Source organism: Scyliorhinus torazame, chromosome 17 (assembly GCF_047496885.1).
Source record: "Scyliorhinus torazame isolate Kashiwa2021f chromosome 17, sScyTor2.1, whole genome shotgun sequence".
NCBI classification, from domain to species: Eukaryota; Metazoa; Chordata; class Chondrichthyes; order Carcharhiniformes; family Scyliorhinidae; genus Scyliorhinus; species Scyliorhinus torazame.
The window spans coordinates 134,289,541-134,310,808 of record NC_092723.1 but is presented as its reverse complement, the minus strand read 5'-3'; the positions used below and the strand labels follow the sequence as shown (position 1 = coordinate 134,310,808).

Below are 21,268 nucleotides of genomic sequence, written 5' to 3'. Positions count from 1 at the left end.
TTGTAATTAAACATCATTTCCAAATGCAGAGTTGCTTTCCAGATTCAAGGGACATAACTTGATGGGCGGAATCTAACCAGAATTTGGCTCAGACTGAAAACAGACGTGTAACTAACTCTACAGTTGCACAGGCCAGTTTTCGCTCCAAATATTATGCCTCTTAGAGAAAACAAAATGAGTGGGCGCGCTTACGTTGTCACTCTGGCAGAGCAAGATCTTACAGAGCCAGCAAGCAGCTCCACAGAAACTGAGGCAATATAGATAAAGGGTGCCCCGATCGTTAATGCCTAACAGCTCTCAGCCCCGTCACGGAGGCATTGGGGGCTCAGATTGGGCCCCCACCCCAACAAAATCCTCGCTGGCATTCCACCCCCACCAACACTGCGGAAGTATCACTGCCCCCCCCCCCCCCACATAAATGCACCATCCTCCGCCCATGGGACTGCTAGTAGGGCCCGCCTCGGTACAGGTTGACACAGCAGAAACCTGTGCCAGATAGAAGAGACAGGGCACTGCCCAGGTATGTTCCTCTATAGCTGGGTGAGCTAGTCTACGGAAGCAAAGCGGGGTTTGTGCATATGACTAATCTATGGCAGGGGTTAGGTTACAAAGTGTTGTTGCTGGGGGGGGGTGGGGGGGGTGTTACTCTGCTGACGAGGGAGGGACTTAGGTTTCGGGACAGAGAGGAGGTCGGTGGTGGGGACTGCCAGGAGGCGGGCCGATGGAGGCGCGGTGCATGGGATGGTGGCAGGCCCAGGAAAGGGGATGGCTGATCGGCGGAGGGGGGGTGCGCGGGAGCATGGTGCCCCACAACTAGGCTAATTAGCTGGAATGTCAGAGGGTTGAACGAGCTGGTCAAGAGGGCATGTTCGTGCATCTGAGGGCTCTTAAGGCAGACGTGGCAATGTTGCAGGAGACACACCTGAAAGTGGCGGATCAAGTTAGGCTAAGGAAGGGTTGGGTCAATCAGGCCTTTCATTCGGGTCTGGACACGAAGACTAGAGGGATTGCGATCTTGATCAACAAGCGGGTGCAATTTCAGGTGGGCAGTTTAGTCTCAGACAGGGGGGTCCGTTATGTCATGGTTAACGGTAAGCTGGAGGGGAGGAAGGTAGTCTTGGTTAATGTTCACGCCAAATTGGGATGATGTGGAATTTATAAAGAGGTTGCTGGGGAAGATACCTGACCTGGACTCGCACAAGCTGGTTATGGGAGGGGATTTTAATACAGTCATCGACCCCGGCCTGGGCCGGTCATGTTCAAAAACGGGTAGGGTACCAACAATGGGAAAGGAACTGATAGGGTTCATGGAGCAGACGGGGGGGGGGGGGACCCATGGAGGTTTAGGCAGCTGACAGGGAAGGAGTTTTCTTTTTATTCGCATGTTCACAAGGTTTATTCCCGGATAGACTTTTTCATTTTGTGCAGGAATTTGCTGGCAGGAGTGGTGGACACAGGGTACTCAGCCATCACTATTTCGGATCATGCCCCACACTGGGTGGAACTGCAGGTTAGTGAGGAGAGCTTCCAGCGCCGCAATGGAGGTTGGATGTGGGATTGTTGGCGGACGAGACGGTGTGCGAGAGGCTGAGGAAGTGTTTGCAGAATTACCTGCAGGTTAATGACACGGGGGAGGTCTCAGCAGCGGTGGTCTGGGAGGCGCTGAAGGAAGTGGTGAGAGGGGAGCTGATTCCGTTCCGGGCTCGTAGGGACAGGACGGGTGGGCAGAGCCAGACTGACTGGTTGAGGAGATCCTACAGATAGATAGGAGGTATGCGGTGACCCCAGGGGTGGAGCTGAGTTTGGGGTGTTGTCCATAGGTACAGCAGTGGAGCAGCTTAGAAAGGCGAGGGGGGCGTTTTACGAACATGGGGAGAAAGCCAGCAGAATGCTTGCACAGCAGCTTAGGAAGAGGGCGAAGGCCAGGGAAATAGAGAGGATAGTTGCTGAGAATGGGAACTTGGTAGGGGAGTCGGCAGGGCGTTCAGGGACTTTTACAGTAGGCTCTATTGCTCGGAACCCCCCCCCCCCCCCCCCCAAGGGCCGGAGGGGATGAGATGCTTTTTGGACGGACTGACCATCCCAAGGGTGGGTAGAGAGCTGGTGGATGGGCTGGGGGCCCCGATTAGGGCCGAGGAAATAGTTGAGGGCTTGAAGGCAATGCAGTCGGGTAAAGCCCCGGGGCCGGATGGGTACCCGGTGGAGTTCTATAAAATGTTCTCGGGGATTTTATGGCCGTTGCTGGTCAAGGTTTTCAATGAGACAAGGGACAGAGGGATGCTGCCCCCGACGATGTCACAGGCCACTATTTTGTTGATATTGAAGCGGGACATGAACCCGGAGCTATGCGGGTCATATAGGCCAATCTCCCTGCTTAATGTGGATGCCAAGTTGCTGTTCAGAATTTTGGCCTCCAGGATTGAAGATTGTGTGCCGGATGTGATTATGGAGGATCAAACCGTGTTTGTCAAGGGCAGGCAGTTGGTAGCCAATATAAGAAGGCTGCTCAACGTGATCATTATGCCCCCGGAGCGTAGGGAGGTTGAGGTAGTTGTGGCAATGGATGCGGAAAAGGCGTTCGACCGGGTGGAGTGGGACTATCTATGGGAGGTCCTGGGACGATTTGGGTTCGGTAGGGACTTTATCGACTGGGTCAGGCTGTTGTACCAGGCCCCGGAGGCTAGTGTAAGGATGAATAGGATGACCTCTGACTATTTTAGACTGTACCGGGGGACAAGACAGGGGTGCCCCCTCTCCCCACTGTTGTTTGCGTTAGCGATAGAGCTGCTGGCAATTGCTCTGAGCACTTCAAGGGGCTGGTTGGGGGGGGGTTGGAACATAAGAGTCTCGCTGTATGCGGACGACCTGCTCTTATACGTATCGGATCCAGGAGCGGGGATGGGAGAAATTATGGCGATTTGGGGGGAATTTGGCCGGTTTTTGGGGTATAAACTGAATATGACAAAGAGTGAGATGTTTATAGTCCAGGCGAGGGGTCAGGAGGGTCAGCTAAGGGAGCTGCCATTCAGGTTAGTAGGGGACAGTTTCAGGTACTTAGGGATACAAGTGGCGCGCGATTGGGGCCAGTTACACAAGTTGAACTTGCCCCGGTTGGTTGAACAGATGAGGGGCGAGTTTCGGAGATAGGATGCGCTTCCACTGTCGTTAGCTGGGAGAGTGCAGACGGTCAAAATGACGGTCCTACCGAGATTTTTGTTCGTATTTCAGTGTCTCCCAATTTTCATCCCGCGGTCCTTTTTTAAGAGGGTTAATAAAATCATCCTGGGCTTTGTGTGGGCGGGTAAGTCCCCGCGAGTGAAGAAGGTGATGCTCGAGCGGAATCGGGGGGAGGGGATGCTTGCACTGCCGAATTTCAGTAATTATTACTGGGTGGCTAACATAGCCATGATAAGGAAATGGGTGGTGGGGCGGGGTCGGTTTTGGAGCAGATGGAGGCAACTTTGTGTAGGGGCACCAGTCTGGGGGCGTTGATAACGGCACCTCTGCCGTTCCCGCCGGCGAGGTACTCCACCAGCTCTGTAGTGGTGGCGGCCCTGAGAATCTGTGGTCAGTGCAGGAGGTACGTTGGAGCAGTGGGAGCATCGGTCCAATATATGACAATCACCGGTTTGCCCCGGGGAGCTTGGGGATGTGTGGTTCCAAGTATGGCAAAGGGCAGGAATTGAGAGGATGGGGGACCTGTTTTTAGAGGGGAGCTTCCCTAGCTTGAGGGCGCTGGAGGAGAAGTTTGGGTTGGCAAGGGGGAACGAATTTAGATATTTACAGGTGCGGGACTTTCTGCGTAGGGAGGTATCATCCTTCCCACTCCTGCCACTAAGGGGGATCCAGGATAGGGTAGTGTCTAGGGGATGGGTGGGAGAGGGGAGCGTCTCAGACATCTACAAAGAACTCATGGGGGCGGAGGAGATGCAGACCGAGGAGCTGAAGCGTAAGTGGGAGGAGGAGCTTGGTGGTGAGGTGGAGGATGGCTTATGGGCGGACGCATTGAGCAGAGTCAACGCGACCGCAACATGCGCCAGGCTCAGCTTGATCCAATTCAAGGTGGTCCACCGGGCCCACATGACAGCGGCCCGGATGAGTAGATTCTTTGGGTGGAGGACAGTGTGTAAAGTGTGCGGGAGGACCAGCGAACCATGTTCATATGTTCTGGGCATGTCCAAAACTTAGGGGATATTGGCAGGGATTTGCAGATGTCATGAGTATTGAAAACGAGGGTGGCAATGAGTCCAGAGGTGGCGATTTTCAGGGTGTCGGAAGACCCGGGAATCCAGGAGGTGAAAGAGGCAGATGTTCTGGCCTTTGCTTTCCTGGTAGCCCGGAGACGGATACTGCCAGCTTGGAGGGGCTCAAAGCCCCCGAAGTTGGAGACCTGGCTAACTGACATGACGAGCTTTCTCGGCCTAGAGGAGATTAAGTTCGCCTTGAGCACTGCCTGTGTGGAGTTTGCACACACTGTCTGTGTGGAGTTTGCACATTCGCCCCGTGTTTGCGTGGATTTCGCCCCCACAACCCAAAAATGTACAGGGTAGGTGGATTGGCCACACTAAATTGCGCCTTAATTAGAAAAAATGAATTGGGTACTCTAAATTTTTTTTTAAATTTAAAGTTCGCCTTGAGGGGGTCATTGTTAGGGTTCGCCTGGAGGTGGCAACCATTCATCGACTTCTTCGCGGAGAATTCGTCGTCAGCAGGAGGGGGGGGGGGGTTAGGGTAGCGTAGAATAGGGGGTCAATTAGGCGGGTCTTGGCGGGATGGGAGTCGGTGATTGCACTATGTTTATTGTTCTTTGTACATTGTTTTTTATACTGTTGCGGTTTGTAATGCCAAAAATACCTCATTAAAATTGTTTATTAAAAATGGTATGTTGCTCAATCCCCCATGGGCTTCAATTATCTCTGCACCCCCGGAGGGGCCGCCTCGACTGCTTACCGTCTGTCCAAATCTGTTGTATGAATATTTAGTGCGGGGAGCATGTGGCGGGGGGCCACTAATAACATTGAAATTGCTGAAAATCTATCAAAATGAGGTTCACACCCTTTGTGGGTGTGAATCTCGTGACGTAGCTGAGGAGGGGCAGAGGAAACCGGAAAATGCGATTTCTCCAGTGAGAATCGCCTTTTCCGATTTTCACTGGATTTTCTGCCCACGCTGCTGATCCTGCGCATGGCTAGTGCAGGTTAGAAGTCACCCCCAGTGAGTGTATAGACAGGTTATAGAAACTGTGGTTCTACAACACAGCGGCACAGTGGTTAGCACTGCTGCCTCACAGTGCCAGGGACAGGGTTCAATTCTGGCCTTGGATGACTGTATGGAGTTTGCACATTCTCACTGTGTCTGTGTGGGCTTCCTCCGGGTGCTCCAGTTTCCTCACACAGTCCAAAGATGTGCAGGTTAGGTGGATTGGCCATGCTAAATTGCCCCCTAGTGTCCAGGGATGTGCAGGTTATTTGGAGTTAATGGGTCACGGGGCTGGGGCAGGGGAGTGGGCCTAGGTAAGGTGTTCTTTCAGAAGGGTCGGTGTAGATTCGATGAGCTGAATGGCCTCCTTCTGCACTGTCGCAATTCTATGATTGAGGTCCTTCAGTTTGGATATAGAAGTTAGATCGAAAAGCAGGGTGTCAAAATATTTTGATTTAAGCCGTATTATCTGTGCGATGCCACCAGATTACGAAGGCAAATGAATGGCTAGAAAAGTAGTGTGAGACGGAAGGATTAAGATTTTTGGGACAGTGGGGGACAAGCATGGATAGAACAACCCACGACTGTAAAGAATTAAGACCAAAATGGGAAGTTAATTAGAAGTGTGGAGTATGAACAGCCAGAAGGACAGAAAACAAGTATAGGGATAAAAGGAAGATTTGGTTAGTAGCATTTCATTGAGATCAGTGTTCGAGTTGTTTTTACTTAATACGTGCATACATTATAAAAGCTTAAGAACTGGGGAACGGGTATCAAAATTTGCTGAAAATGTGAATTGGGGATATGGCAAAACTGACAAGATTGCGAAAGATCATGTAAGCAATTCATTGCAGAAAATGTGAAATTATATATTTTGGATGTCAAAGTAGAGTAAGAAAGTAGACCTGAAATGGTAACATTTTAAATGGAATCAGGGACCTTTTTCTGTAGCTACACAGGACATTAAATGGAGCAGCAGAAGCAGATAAGGCCATTTATCCTTAATTTTTCCAGACAAAGAGAGTATAAAAGCGAGCAAGAAAGGTTGAACTTGCAGAAAAACCTTAATTAGACAGCAGTTGGTATATTACGTACAATGTTTGGTACCTTACAGGGGAAGTTCTAAAGCAATTAAAGAAATATAGTGAAGATTCAGTAAGATATTAGAAGTGAAAAGGACTTGGATTATTTAGAGAAACTTGAGAGTTAGGACTGAGTAGGTTAAGGGATGTCCTTTTTTCAAAGCTTTCTTACATTCTAAGTAATTAATAAGGATGGAATATTATTCTAATTTCATATACTTAAATACTCACCGTTTCCATGAATAGTTGGAAAATCAGCTACAAAGTCATACATGATTGGTCAGTCCTTACCTTCTTGTCCAACATTAATGCCATGTCCTGGGCAGGAGGTCTTCCTTCATTGGAGGTCGGTGTAGTGAGGATCGGAACTTGTTTCTCCTCCCGCAATGGAGTACATTCCACCTGCTGCCATCTATGCTCGATTTCAACATCAACGTTTTTATCTCCCGGGGATACGGTGGTCCCATCCAACTCCATCCTGTTCACATCATTGTAACCCAGGGAAAAAGAAACATCAGTTGTCTCAAATCGTTTACGTCTCTCCTCTCGCCGCCGTGCACGGTCCCTTTCCAATTCCTGAGGGTCTGTTTCAGAATTAGTCATGGTCCTAAGGTATAGGGAAGTAGGTCTGTGACCATATCCTGCACTGGGCCGCTGTTGTGCTGGACGAAATTCTGCCCAGTCAAACGTTCTAGAGCGCCCTTCTTTTCTACGCTCGCGGGCCCTGCTTTTCTTCTGCTCAGCTTCTACATCAGCTCCATCTATCGAGGTTTTTGCTGTTTTTTCACCATTCACTGATGCACCCTCAAACAGTGTTCTTACTTTCAGCTTCTCCTCAGCGATGTTCCTGTTGGAAAGGAAAGGAAAAAAGAAATTACAGCCATCAGTCGATTACACACATATGCTCATATCCCCAGTGATTGACAGCAGTGCTCTTCTAGAATGCCTTTTGCTCCTTTGAATCTCATATTTGATTATTTTTGTCCGTTAGGTTACTTGGCTGTGGGGAGGAGGGGAAGGAAAGTGTTATAACCTGCCTGCTTACCATTGGCTGGGGACTAATGACAATCCCACAATCCTGTGGGAGTATGAGATTCCCCAATGATGGGGGGGCGGAGAAATCATCAGCAGATTCCCTGCATAAATAAAGCTGGCCAGTTTGGAACCAGCCAGGAAGGAGTGAGCAGCAAGCAAAGTTGCTGCTGTATTATATATATATATATATATATATATATATGTATGTTATTGTAAATAAATGTTATTTCTTTGTATCCTTAAAACTCGTGCTGGATTCTTCATGGCCCTCACAAAAGAAAGGTATGTCTAGTTGTGATGCTCTGGTCATCAGAATGTGGGATGAGTTTAATGGAGCAGTTGATCTTTTCCTGTTCATCAATTTTGTTAGTTTATACATTCACAAATTGAATAGATTTGATAAAGCTGGAGCAGAAAGATGTTTTCCCTGGGACAAAAATCCAAAATAGAGGTCATAAACACAATAGCCACTCATAAATTAAATGGGAAATTCAGAAGAGGCTACTTTATCCAAAGTATTATTACGATGTAGAATTTGGACAACTTCTGGAGGCGGTATATAAGAGGAAGACACACACAAGGTGGCTCCCGCTAGGGGACGGTCTTTTTTAGCCCATTTTACCCAGTTTCTGGGAGTATTTCTATTCAAAATCCCACTTATTTAAGGCAATAAGGTGCCTACATCAGGGATGTGCCCAAGAAAACCAGTTGTTTTGTTAGCATTTCCATGTTTCAGTGTGGATTTAATGTTTTGTAAATTGGATTTGGGTGGGGGATTTTAATTTAATGGGGGTGTTGTACTATTTGCTACAACTGTTGTGAAGATATATTGCTCCCTGTTGGAATACTATCTATTAAGTGGTTTTTATACTTTGGGTTCTTTTTCTGTCAGCACTTTTCTTCACTCTGGGAGTGAGCCGCCCTGTTAGCCAAAGAGTTAGCTAATGGAAGCGGTGTGGTGAGGGTGACTGCAGCTCATTATATTAATTTTGCTTTAGATAATGGAGCTTAGTGTTTTTGTTTTGTTTGGGAGTTTGGCTTATTAGAAGTAGATTTGTGGTTTTTATTCGCCGTACAGTTTTTAAAAGTGTACATTTTGGTGTGGTATTGTTCGAGAATGGGGCAGAAGGGGTGAGGTCAGGGGTAGTTTGCTGACGGAGATTGCAAATTTTTCTTTGTTTAGTCTTGTTAGTGGCCATCTTGGGTGGGCCTGTTAGCTGTACTTTTTATGAAGCTGTTGGGTAATCCCTCTGGGGGAAATGGCTGACTCTGGATTCAGGGGGTGTGGGAGGCCCCCCTTTTGTTTGGCCACCTGGAATGTCAGGGGGTTGAATGGCCCAGTGAAAAGGTTGAGGGTATTTGCTCACCTTAAAAGTTTGAATGCTGATGTGGTGTTTCTGCAGGAGACTCATTTGTGGGTCAGAGGCCAAACAATCTTGCGGAAGGGATGGGTGAGACAAGTTTTTCTTTCGGGCTTTGATGGTAGAGCCCGGGGCGTGGCAATCTTAATCAATAATAGGGTTACATTTTCTGCCGCTAAGATCTTGGCGGACTCCAATGGCGCACTTGTTATTATTTGTGGGACTTTGGCGGGCACCACAGATATCCTGTTTAATGTATACGCTCTGAACTGGGACGATACAGGTTTTATTAAAAGCTGAGCCTACATCCCTAATTTGGACTCACACAGTTAAATCATTGGGGGGGGGGGGGGACTTAAACTGTGTACTGGATCCCAGAATGGATCATTCCATGCCCAAATCTCTGACTTTGCTACGGGGGTAGCAAAGGCGTTGTTGGTTTTCATGGAGTAGATATAGGGGCGGGGGTGAAGAGGAGATCTGTGGGGGTTTTTTTTACACCCAGGTGATAAAGAGTTTTCTGTTTTCTCCCATATCTACCAGATATATTTGCCCATTGAATTTTTTCGTGATAGGCCTCCCTTCCATGGAGGTTGGGGTACTCGGCGATTGTGGTTTCAAATCATGCCCCACATTATGTGGATTTGGCACTGGAGTTTAGCCCATCCCAATGTCTGCCATGGAGATTGGATACCGCACCATTAGCGGACAAAAGATTTTGTGATTGCTTATCCACCGCCATTGGGAAATATATTAAACTTAATAAAATTGAGTTTATCTTGCCCTCTACGTGTGGGAATCCCTTGTGATTATTAGGGGTAGATAATGTCCTACAACGCCCACATGGAAAGGACTGCGAAGGTGGAGCGGCAGAGGCTGGTGGACTCTATCCTTGAGATGGACCCATCGGTACTCTCTTACCCCAGCCCCGAAGTTGCTGGCGAGCAGGAAGAAGCTGCAGGCACAATTTAATTTACTGTCAACGGGTAAGGCAGTGGCCCCAGCTGCGACATTCGAGGGAGGTATTTTATGAACACAGGGAGAAGGCCAGCTGTCTTTTAGCGCATCAGCTGAGGCGGCAGACAACTTCCCGGAAGATTGTACAGATAAGAGAAACCAGAGTGGCAGTATGGTTTCCACTCTGCTTAAGGTCAATGCGGCTTTTGTAACATTTTATCAGGATCTTTGTAGATCTGAGCCCCCGGTGGAGAGTTTTTGGATGGGATATCCATCCCTGTGGTGGAGAGGTGGGAAGAGTTGGAATCCCCGTTGGGCCCAGAGGAGATTAGGAAATGTATTGGGTTGTTGAGTTGGGTAAAGCTCCTGGCTTGATGGCTTCCCATTGAGTTCTGTAAGAAGTTTGCGGAACATAGAAACATAGGAGCAGGAGGAGGCCATTCGGTCCTTCAAGCCTGCTCCACTACTCGTCACGATCATGGCTGATCGTTCAACTCAATAGCCAAATCCTGCTTTCTCCCCATAACCCTTGATCCCATTCGCCTCAAATGCCATATCTAGCCGCCTCTTGAATGTATTCAATGTCTTAGCCTCAAGTACTTCCTGTGGTAATGAATTCCACAGGCTCACCACTCTTTGGTTGAAAAAATGTCGCCACATCTTTGTCCTAAATGGTCTACTCTGAATCCTCAGACTTTGACCCCTGCTTCCGGACACACCCACCATCGGGACATCCTCCCTACATCCTTCCTGTTTTAGTGCTGTGGGGAGGGTAGAGAGCAACAACATGGAATAAAAGGGACAGTAGCAATATGGATACAAAATTGGCTGAATAATAGGAAGCAGAGGATAATGGCCAATAGATATTTTTCCAGCTGGAGGAAGCTTTGCAGGAGTTGGTATCAGGGCCCTTGCTTTTCCTGATATATATTAATGATCTAGATCATGGTGTGCAGAGGACAATTTCAACATGGCATTGAAAGCTTTGAGGAGGACAGTGTAGAACTTCTAAAGGGCATAGACTAGTTGGTGGAGTGGGCTGATAGGTGGCAGATGAAGTTCAATGTGGAGAAGTGTGAGGTGATGCATGTTGGTCGGAAGAACATGGAGAGACAATATAAAATAAAGGGTATTTTTTTTAAAGGGGTGCAAGAGCAGAGGCAGCATAGATCATTGAAGGTGGCAGGACAGATGTAGAGTTAATAAAGCATATGGTATTCTTGACTTTATTTATTTTAATTTAGAGTGCCCAATTCATATATTCCAATTAAAGGGCAATTTAGCGTGGCCAGTCCACCTACCCTGCATATCTTTGGGTTGTGGGGCAAAACCCACGCAAACACGGGGAGAATGTGCAAACTCCATATGGACAGTGACCCAGAGTCGGGATCGAACCTGGGACCTCGGCGCCGTGAGGCAACAGGGCTAACCCACTGCGCCACCGTGCTGCCCCCATTCTTAACTTTATTAATAGGGGCATAGAGTACAGGAGTAAGGAGGCTTGGCTGAATTTATACAAGACACTAGTTAGACCTCAACTGGAATATTATGTACAGTCCTGGGTGCCACATCATAGGAAGGATTTGAACTCATTGGAGAGGGTGCAGAAGAGGTTTACAAGAATATATATAGGGACGAAAAACTTAAGTTATGATGATAGATTGGAGAGTTCGTGACAGTTTTACTTGGAGAGAGGAAGGCGAAGAGGAGATTTTTTTTTTTTGAAAATCTTTTTATTGGCTTTCTCTTATTGGTTTCCTCCGGGTGCTCCGGTTTCCTCCCACAGTCCAAAGATGTGCGGGTTAGGTGAATTGGCCAATGATAAATTGCCCTTAATGTCCAAATTGCCCTTGGTGTTGGGTGGAGGTGTTGAGTTTGGGTAGGGTGCTCTTTCCAAGAGCCGGTGCAGACTCAAAGGGCCGAATGGCCTCCTTCTGCACTGTAAATTCAATGATAATCTATGATTAATCTAGGACAAAGGTTCGGCACAACGGAAGGGCCTGTTCTGTGCTGTATTTTCTATGTTCTATAAACAGTTGTTGTGGCGAAGAGGAGATTTGATAGAGGTGTTCAACATCATGAGGGGGCTGACAGTGGATAGAGAGAAATTGTTCCTGCTTGTAAAAGGATCAAGAATAAGAGCGAGGGGGGGGGATGCTGGTGTTGCGGAACATGAATTGTCACTGAGTGGCGAACATCGCTATGGTAAGGAAATGGGCCATGGGAGAGGGGTCGGTGTGGGGGCAGGTGGAGGCGGCATCCTGTAGGGGTACGTGTTTGAGGGCTTTGTTGTTGACACCTTTACCGTTCTCACCGACCAGATACTTCATGAGCCCAGTGGTGGTGTTCGCCCTAAGGGTGTGGCGGCAGTGGAGGCCGCTTTTGGGGCTGGAGTGTGCCTCAATGTGGGTGCCGATCTGTAATAATCAGAGGTTTGCAGTGGAGGGGTGGATGCGAGGTATAGGTGCTGGCGGCAGGCAGGGATTGAGTGATTTGATGACTTCTTTTATAGGGGGCAAGAGGACCTGGAGGAAGTGTATGAGTTGCCTCGAGGGAATGGCTTTAGGTACCTGCAGGTTTGGGACTCCATATGACATAGGAGCAGAATTAGGCAACTCGGCCCATCGAGTCTCCTCCGCCATTCAATCATGGCTGATATTTTTCTCATCTCCATTCTCCTGCCTTCTCCCATATCCCCTGATCCCCTTATTAATCAAGAACCTATCTATCTCTGTCTTAAAGACACTCAGTGATTTAGCCTCCACAGCCTTCTGCAGCAAAGAGTTCCACAGATTCACCAGCCACTGGCTGAAGAAATTCCTCCTCATCTCGGTTTTAAAGGACGTCCCTTTAGTCTGAGATTGTGTTCTCTGGTTCTAGTTTTTCCCTACAAGTGGAAACATCCTCTCCACGTCCACTCTATCCAGGCCTCGCAGTAGCCTGTAAGTTTCAATAAGATCACCTCTCATCCCAATGAGTACAGACCTAGAGTCCTTAACCGTTCCTCATACGACAAGCTCTTCATTCCATAGATCATTGTTGTGAACCTCCTCTGAACTCTTTCCAACGCCAGCACATCCTTCCTTAGATACGGGGCCCAAAACTGCTCACAATACTCCAAAAGCCATTCCCTCGAGGCAACTCATACACTGACCAGAGCCTTATACAGCCTCAGAAGTACATCCCTGCCCTTGTATTCTAGCCCTTTCGACATGACTGCTAACATTGCATTTGCCTTCCTAACTGCCGACTGAACCTGCACGTTAACCTAGTGCTGTCCAGGGCAGCACAGTGGTTAGCATTGCTGCCTCACGGCACTGAGGTCCCAGGTTTGATCCTGGCTCTGGGTCACTGTCCATGTGGAGTTTGCACATTCTCCCCGTGTTTGCGTGGGTTTCGCTCCCACAATCCAAAGATGTGCAGGGTAGGTGGATTGGCCATGCTAAATTGCCCCTTAATTGGAAAAAAAATGAATTGGGCACTCTAAATTTAAAAAAAAAACCTAGTGCTGTCCTTTCCTGGGCTGCTGCCGCCCCTGGGGTTGCAGGACAAGGTGCAGTTGAAGGACAAAATAGGGGAGGGGAAGTGTCAGATATCTATAAGGAATTGATGGAGTGGGAGGGAGCGCTGTTGGGCGACATTAAGCATAAATGGGAGGAGGAGCTGGGAGGAGGAGCTGGGAGGGGAGGTGGGGGCCGAGATGTGGACGGAGGCCTTGTGGAGGGTGATCGCATCCTCGTCATGTGCGAGGTTAAGCCTCATCCAGTTTAAAGTGGTACACAGGACTCATTGGACAGGAGCGAGGAGGAGTAAGTTCTTTCCAGGGGTAGAGGATCAGCATGGGAGGTGCGCGGGGAGGGCAGCGAACCACGTCCACACGTTCTGCATGTGTCCGAGACTGAGGGGGTTCTGGCAGAGGTTCTTGGACGTGACGTCTGAGGTACTGGGTGTGGAGCTGGTTCCGAATCCAGAGGTGGCGATATTTTGGGTGTTGGAAGACCCGGGAATCCAGGGGGTTGAGAGGCCGATGTTTTGGCCTTTGCCTCCCTGATAGCCCGGAGACGGATTTTGCTCAGGTGGCGGGACTGCGAGCCGCCGAAAGCGGGAGTGTGGGTGAGTGACCTGGCAGAATTCCTGAGGCTGGAGAAGGTCAAGTTCGCTCCGAGAGGATCGGCAGAGGGATTCACACGGAGGTGGAAGCCTTTAAGGAGGATTGAGGGATCAGCAAGGGGGAGGGGGGGGGGGGGGGGTTAAGGGGGTTAAAATGGGGAAGGTGAGATGTAGTGGGGGGTTGGGGTCAGGGGGGCAGGTGGGGTGTGGTTGTTTATTGAGTTGTTCTGTTGTACTTCTGATTTTGCTGTGTGTACATGTGAAAATGTCTTGAATAAAATATTTTCTAAAAAAAAAGTATCAAGAACGAGAGAGCACAGAGTGAAAGTGTTTTGCAAAAGAAGCAAATGTGAGGTGAGAAAAATCTTTTTCACAAAAGTGATTCAGGTCTGGAATGGACTGCCTGGAAGTGTGGTGGAGGCAGGTTCAATCGAGGCATTCAAGAGGGCATTAGATGATTATTTGAATAGAAACAATGTGCAGGGGTATGAGGAAGAGATAGGGAAATGGCACTAAGTCATGATGTTCATTTGGAAAGCCAGTCCAAACTCAATGTGCCAAATGGCCTCCTGCACAGTAACAATTCTGTGAACACATATTCCCTTTGATGAGGAATGGGAAGATGAAATCGGGAAATATTTACAATGAACGTGAAAATGACATGACGCATGCTGCTAATCACAAACAACAAAATGACAGACAGACTGTAGCTCCAACCTTTGCTTCAGCACAGACATTTTCAGAGGAAAGCTCTTCCTGTGTTGCATTAAAAAAAATCAAAGATTCATAAACAGCTGCAGAGTTAGAAGCACAAATCGATTAAATGTCAGAAATTGAAATCAGAAGAGCCATACAAATGAGGAAATGGCCTTTTGTGTTTGTCAAACTTATCTTAATATGTGTAAAAAGTTCTATGTTACATTAGTTAGCATTCCTAGAATACCCACCTCTAAATGTTGCCAGATGACCTGGGAAGGGTGATAAAGATTCATAAAGTCAGAGAAGCTGTGTTGACTTCCAAAATAATTCATCACCTTGAAGGTTCTAGTCTTAACTCGTGAACAGTGGAGTAGTTTATGCCATGACTATTCCACTAGTCACATTGCTTTTGGGCCTCTGGAACTCTGTTCTTTGAGCCATTTGTTATTACTATGAACAGTTTCAAAACCTTTGACAAAGACTGGCACCACAGCTTCTGAACAGGCTCCCAGTTAAGTTTTGTTTGTGCCTGTCCAGCTTGCTCTCAGACCTCTCTGTACTTGTTAATGGCTCATCCTCTGACAATTTTTCCTTTAACTCAGTGGTTTCTCAGAACTCTGTGCCTGTCCCCTTCCCTTCATATCAATGACTTAATTTGCTTATCATGCAGCATTAATTTTTTTTTTTTTAATGATTATTCCCTTCGACTCCATCAACTTTCTCACAGCACTTGTTCTATTGCCTTCTGCTGTATGCTATGTCACGATCTCTTCCATTTACTACTTACCAAATGATTGTCCCTCGGGTCAATTGCTTGTCTTGCTTTACAAACTAGATGAAATCGAGCACTGCGTCCTTGTCTGCAACATATTTCTTGATTTAGCTTGCCATAGCCTTTTCCATTTAACTTTTCTGGTGTCCTGTACTCTGGATTTCGACCAATCCTTTTTTAATTAAAATCAGTGAGAAGCTCTTCATAGTGACATGAAGAAAAAAGCAGGCGTCCCATTTTTTTATTTAAAAAAAAAATAATAAAAATTTCGAGTACCCAATCATTTTGTTTCCAATTGAGGGGCAATTCAGCATGGCTAATCCTCCTACCCTGCACATGTGTGTTGTGGGGGTTAAACCCACGCAGAAATGGGGAGAATGTGCAAACTCCACATGGACAGAGACCTAGGGCCGGGATTGAACCCTGATCCTCAGCGCTGTGGGCAGCAGTGCTAACCACTACGCCATCGACCCGCCCCTCCCTTTAACATTCTAAAATGTCGTGAGACACTGCTGTTAGAAAACAAAATATGACATTGAGACATATATGGAGATATTAGGACAGATGACTAAAAGCTTGGTTAAAGAGGTAGGTTTTAAGAAGTGCCTTAAAGGAAGACAGTGAGGTAAGAGAGGCAGAGGGGTTGAAGGGTGGGATTCCAGAGCTGAGGGTCTAGGTAGATGAAGGCACAGCCACCTATAGTGGATGAATTAAAAGCAAGAATGCTGAACAGGCTAGAATTAGAGGAGCATATATATCTCGTACGATTGTTTGGGCTGGAGACGATTACAGAGAAAGGGAGGGGCAAGGCCATTGAGGGGTTTGAAAACAAGAATGGAAATTTTAAAATAGTGGCATTTTGTAAAGGGGAGCCAATGTAGGTCAGCAAGCATGGGTGAATGGGTTTGGTGCGTGTTTTGGATAACCCCAAGGTTACAGAGGGTAGAACATGGAATAGGGTATAATCAGTCAGGGTTAACTCCATTACGGAATGGCTGTCTCTTTATTTATAGTGATTACTGCATCAGAATCTGTTTCATGCTTCGGTTTAATTTAAGAGCACCACCAAGGATTCCAGCTGCCAATATTTTTCAGACATTATGCAAAGGTCACTGAAAGTCTCTCTGTACCTACCTGGTGACATCAGGCGTAGTGGCAGGATGTATATTTTTCATTATCGCTTGGATCCAATTCCTGCGAATCCCTGATGTCATGGCAGACAGCATGTATAGCTGCGCGTTCGTCTAGATCACAGTTCGCAAGAAAGAAGATTTACTAAATCCAGTGCAACATAAAATACAAACACAGAATGAAAACTGTACAGTAATAGCGTTAGAGGGGATACATAACAGAATGCATAATTGGGAGTGTATAATAGACTTGATTCTAAACACAAGTTTGGTTAGGTTTCATATAGAATACTGGGAGATAATTAAAGACTGGAATTTCAATTAGGACTCTGATGGTTCTGTTCCTTCCCTAACAGCACTGTGGATGTACCTACACAACATGGACTGCAGAGGTTCAAGAAAGTGTCTCACCATTATAGAATCCCTACAGTGGAGAAGGAGGCCATTCGGCCCATTGAGTCCACCGACCCTCCGAAAGAACACCCTACCTAGGCCCACTCCCCCCCGCCCTATCCCCGTAACCCCACCTATCGTTTTAGATATTATGGGGAAATTTGGCATAATCCATCTAACCTGTATATCTTTGGACTGTGAGAGGAAACCCAGTCAGTCAAGGGGAGAACATGTAAATGCCACACAGACAGTCACCCAGGATCGGGAATCAAAGCCAAGTCCCTGGCGATGAGAAGCAGCAGTGCTAACCACTGTGCCACCTTGCCAACGGAAATTTAGAGATGGACAATAAACGCTGACCTTGCCAATGACACCCACTTCCATGAATGAATTTAAAAAGCCCATAAAATAACAGTTTATATGTAAGAGAATTATATGCTGAAATAAATTAAGGGATTTGGTTGACCTCGAAAAGAAGAACAAAGCGCGACAGTTTCAAACCATATTTTGAGTTTCAAAATTATTCCTGGTCATCTGTTGCCAATTTAACTATTAATAAAACTTCAAGGGAAGCATGGTGGGCAGCATGGTAGCACAGCTGCCTCATGGCGCCGAGGTCCCAGGTTCGATCCTGGCCCTGGGTCACTGTCAGTGTGGAGTTTGCACATTCTCCTCGTGTTTGCGTGGGTTTTGCCCCCACAACCCAAAGATGTGCAGGGTAGGTGGAGTGGCCACGCTAAATTGCCCCTTAATTGGAAAAAATAATTGGGTACTCTAAATGTATTTTGAAAGTTCAAAATTCAAAATTTTGCACCCGAACATAAGGAATATCGGCACCTATTAATGTATAATTTCTATACCAAAAATAGAACCAGCTTGAGGATTGACAAAGATAGTAGGGCCCAGCACATACAAGCCCAGTCTACTGGCAGGGGAATAAATGCTCCTGATTCAATCCAATAAAAGCTTGAACAATCTGGCGATATAGAGTCATTGCTCCATTTTATAGTCATTGCTCCATTTCATGTATTTATTCTGGAATATAATTTCAGGTGAAAGCTATACTTACATGGATCTTAAATCCATAGTTCCTCTGCACTTCGTATTCAGTCACATCGTAGCAGCTACTTAGATCAATCTCGCCATCTAAATCCACTGCCTGTGGAAACAAAGATGGAGAAGCTTATGCAAGATATGGACAGAGATCTGTAGCAGCCAATCTCAGTTAAATAGCACAGTTCAGTACAGCTGAATCTTGAAAACCCAATCCAATATACTTGGAGTATATGACATTGTCTTGCAAACTAATGAATGGTAGATGGTACTAGGACAACATCCAATTACTACTCAGCTGCAGTGTATATATTGTAGGATTCTGGATTTTGTTGGCTATGCTGTACAGACATACTTGCTATTAAGCATTTCCCTGTGAGACTCTCATCACAACCAATGCTATTAATACATAAGCCTGACTGCCACAAACTTAATACATCCCTCAGAGTCAAAGTACCTCTACTTCCTTTGTAACAGCAATATTGTCACTCAGAAATAACAAAAACATATTCAAAAGAATTGATCTACCCTCATTGGTGTTACACAGCCTTGTCTACCAATTGACAGCATGCACCTCCACAATGTACTAAGCCTTGCAGACCAGAAGTCCCTAATTTGGTCTACAGAGTGTGTAATGTGAGTGGATCTCAGCTGTTGTAGTGAAATGATGCTTCAGTTGCTTCAGAGCAACAATTTAGCCAAGGTTCGTACTCCTGACATTTTGCTATGACGTGTACGAGTGTGAACAACAGGAATGAATCGACACTTAACCTAAGTGCCATTCCACCTTTGTCTGAATACCATGCTAGCAGTCACTGTTTGGCATCACAGATTAAGAATGCCAGTTAGTGTAGTATTGGAGGATTTTGATATGAGTCAGTGCAATCAAGAAGAATAAAGAGAGAAGTTTAGGGCTGGAGCTGAAAGAAAACACGAATACTCCCTTAAATATCAGCAGTTTCTCACCAACCAACATAGTCTTCAAGACGATGGTTGTGACACTCACCTCCTCTGCTGCAGAATCCCGGTAATATTTTAGATACTGGTCAGTCAGAACAAACCAATGCTTCTTCCACTGAAAGAAAATAGAATATGTCACTGATACTCTTTTATTGGCACACCTTACCTAGAAAGCCTCACCAACATTCAACCATTCCTTTCTTTCATATCATGCTGTTCCTATGTAGGCATTTGTTCCATGTTACACAGTAAGGGTATAAGAATGAAGCCCTCGACAACTGTCCCTATCTTCCTTGCTGCTAAAGCTGGATTGCTTTTAATTTTACTTTATGATTTTGTATCAATGTTAGATATGGGCGTCAAATCAGAGATAAAGGGCAGAAGGAACAGGAGTACAGGTGTGAAAAATACAGGAGCATCAGCTCTCAAAGGGTTAATATCATCAAACTGGATTTCCTACAAAATCTATATGACATATGGCACCCATTACTGGATATAAAACTCTACCTGCAAAAATTTTATTTAGGATTAAGGCATGGATGAGTGTATCAGAAGGAAGATTTATTTCATTTTGTAGATGACCACAGTGTGCTTATAGAGCCAGAGTTAATGCTTTGGGTAAAATATAACACTTTTTAGAACATTCTAGTTCTGAAGAAGAGTCATTCGATTCAAAACATTGACTCGGTTTCTCTCCCCACCAATGCTTCCAGACCTGCTGAATATTTCCAGCACTTCGTTTTTATTTCAGATTTCCAGCATCTGCAGTCTTTTATTTTCATGCTGATGACACGGATGAATGCAAAACATTGGCATAAACTGCAAGCAAAAAGAATAGGAATGGGACGAATTTACAGATGAGGAAATGTAGTTTAATTTGAAATGCTTTTCAAAGAGTTCTTTCGGCTTCAAACAGTTCACTACCAGCTGCACACATCTGGAGGATACACAACGGAAGATCACCACCTAGCCTGGGAGCAGCACCCAGCTCTGTAATATCTTTGTCACCCAGATGAGTTTTTGTAGATTTGACTAATATTAGCTATTTGACTTTGTTAAAAGGTGTATCACACAAGTCATATCGTCATGGAATTTTACAGCACGGAAAGAGGTCCTTCGGCTCATCGCGTCCGCACCGACCATCAAGCACCTAACTATTTTCATCCCATTTTCCAGCACCTGGTCCGTAGCCTTGTATGCAATGGTATTTCAAGTGCTCATCTAAATACTTCTTCAAAGTTATGAGGGCTCACGCCTCTACCACCCTTTCAGGCAGTAAGTTCCAGATTCCCGCCACCCTCTGAAGCTGAAAACGTTTTTCCTCACGTCTCCTCATTACCTTAAATCTATGCCCCATGGTTACTGACCCCTCCATTAAGGGGAAAAGTACCTTTCTATCCACCCTATCAATGCTCTCATAATTTTATACACCTCAATCAGGTCTCTGATGGACAACATTAATAATTTCTTCCCAACAATAATATAATCCATCTTGATGCATTGAATAACTATCGCGAAGGTTAGTGTTTAAGGCGTCACTAAAAATGACTAATTATGTCCCTTCTGGGTCACCCAGGTCTCAGATCGGAGGGTATATTCTCCTGAATTTAATAGCTTCAATATCTTATTTGGTTTTAGCACTTCCCCAACATTGCAATTTTTGTGCAGTATTTCTAAAATTCCATGTTAAGTATATGAGAATAAAATACCAGGCATTGCATGATTGTGATGGTGTGCTGAAATGACATAGCAGCATTTTTGAAGACCAATTACGTGCAGTTGAAAACCGATTTGATGCAAAGTTGGAATTGATACGTACCAATGAGTGCTTGTAGTGTGGTCCTTCAAATAGAAATGAGGAAACTGTTATCACACATTCGGTATCAGTTTCTTACCTGACCATCAGCTGAGAGTTTTGTCATCCAGCCCTTCTTAAAATTCAGCAGGTCTGGCTAAAAGGAGGAAATAACCAGAGATGGGAGACAACAGCATAACCAATAAAAGAACATATAAACCCTGAGTAAAAATAAACTCTGCTATGTCCTCAGAGCAAGAATAGGTGGAGTCATGCACTGACAAACATAGAGCAATATGACACAGATGTACATCGTGCGAGATAAGACAGATTTATACCTAGGGACAGCGACAAGAATTACTTGACGAGATTGAATTATTTGCTTTAACGTTATCATGACAACTAATTGTTTCACTTACACCCCAACAGCCATGCTGCCCTTCCTCCAGCTTGTGTCTTCTTCCTTTCCCCTTGCACATGAGCTCTTCCCTCCCCTATCTGTAGGTTCTTGCATTTTGCTTGTTCCGTTCCTTTATTTATCCTCCCAATCCTGAATTTGTAGGTCTGCTTACCGTCACTGTTGATTCCGTTGCCCTTCTGTCCAGTGACTTTGCCCTGCGATATTGTGGAAGAGACATTGCCGAAACGTCTGGAGCAGAGCTGATTTGGTCTGACTCAGACATAAAATCCTGAAGTAGCAACCAGCAAATAACCAAAGGTCA

General features: G+C 46.0%; 1 protein-coding gene across 4 annotated transcripts in view; it reads right to left on the bottom strand.

Moving 5' to 3' along the window:
* LOC140394159 (myosin phosphatase Rho-interacting protein-like) overlaps window positions 1-21,268 on the bottom strand; it is a 305,177-nt gene that overhangs the window by 58,871 nt on the left and 225,038 nt on the right. For all 4 annotated transcript variants that reach the window (XM_072481083.1, XM_072481084.1, XM_072481085.1 and 1 more), the window contains exons 9-14: window positions 21,119-21,235; window positions 20,647-20,703; window positions 18,798-18,866; window positions 17,808-17,897; window positions 16,350-16,459; window positions 6,573-7,128 (exon numbers count right to left, since the gene is read on the bottom strand). In XM_072481083.1, coding sequence (XP_072337184.1) covers window positions 6,573-7,128; window positions 16,350-16,459; window positions 17,808-17,897; window positions 18,798-18,866; window positions 20,647-20,703; window positions 21,119-21,235 — 999 coding nt within the window. The remainder of the gene's footprint in view (window positions 1-6,572; window positions 7,129-16,349; window positions 16,460-17,807; window positions 17,898-18,797; window positions 18,867-20,646; window positions 20,704-21,118; window positions 21,236-21,268) is intronic.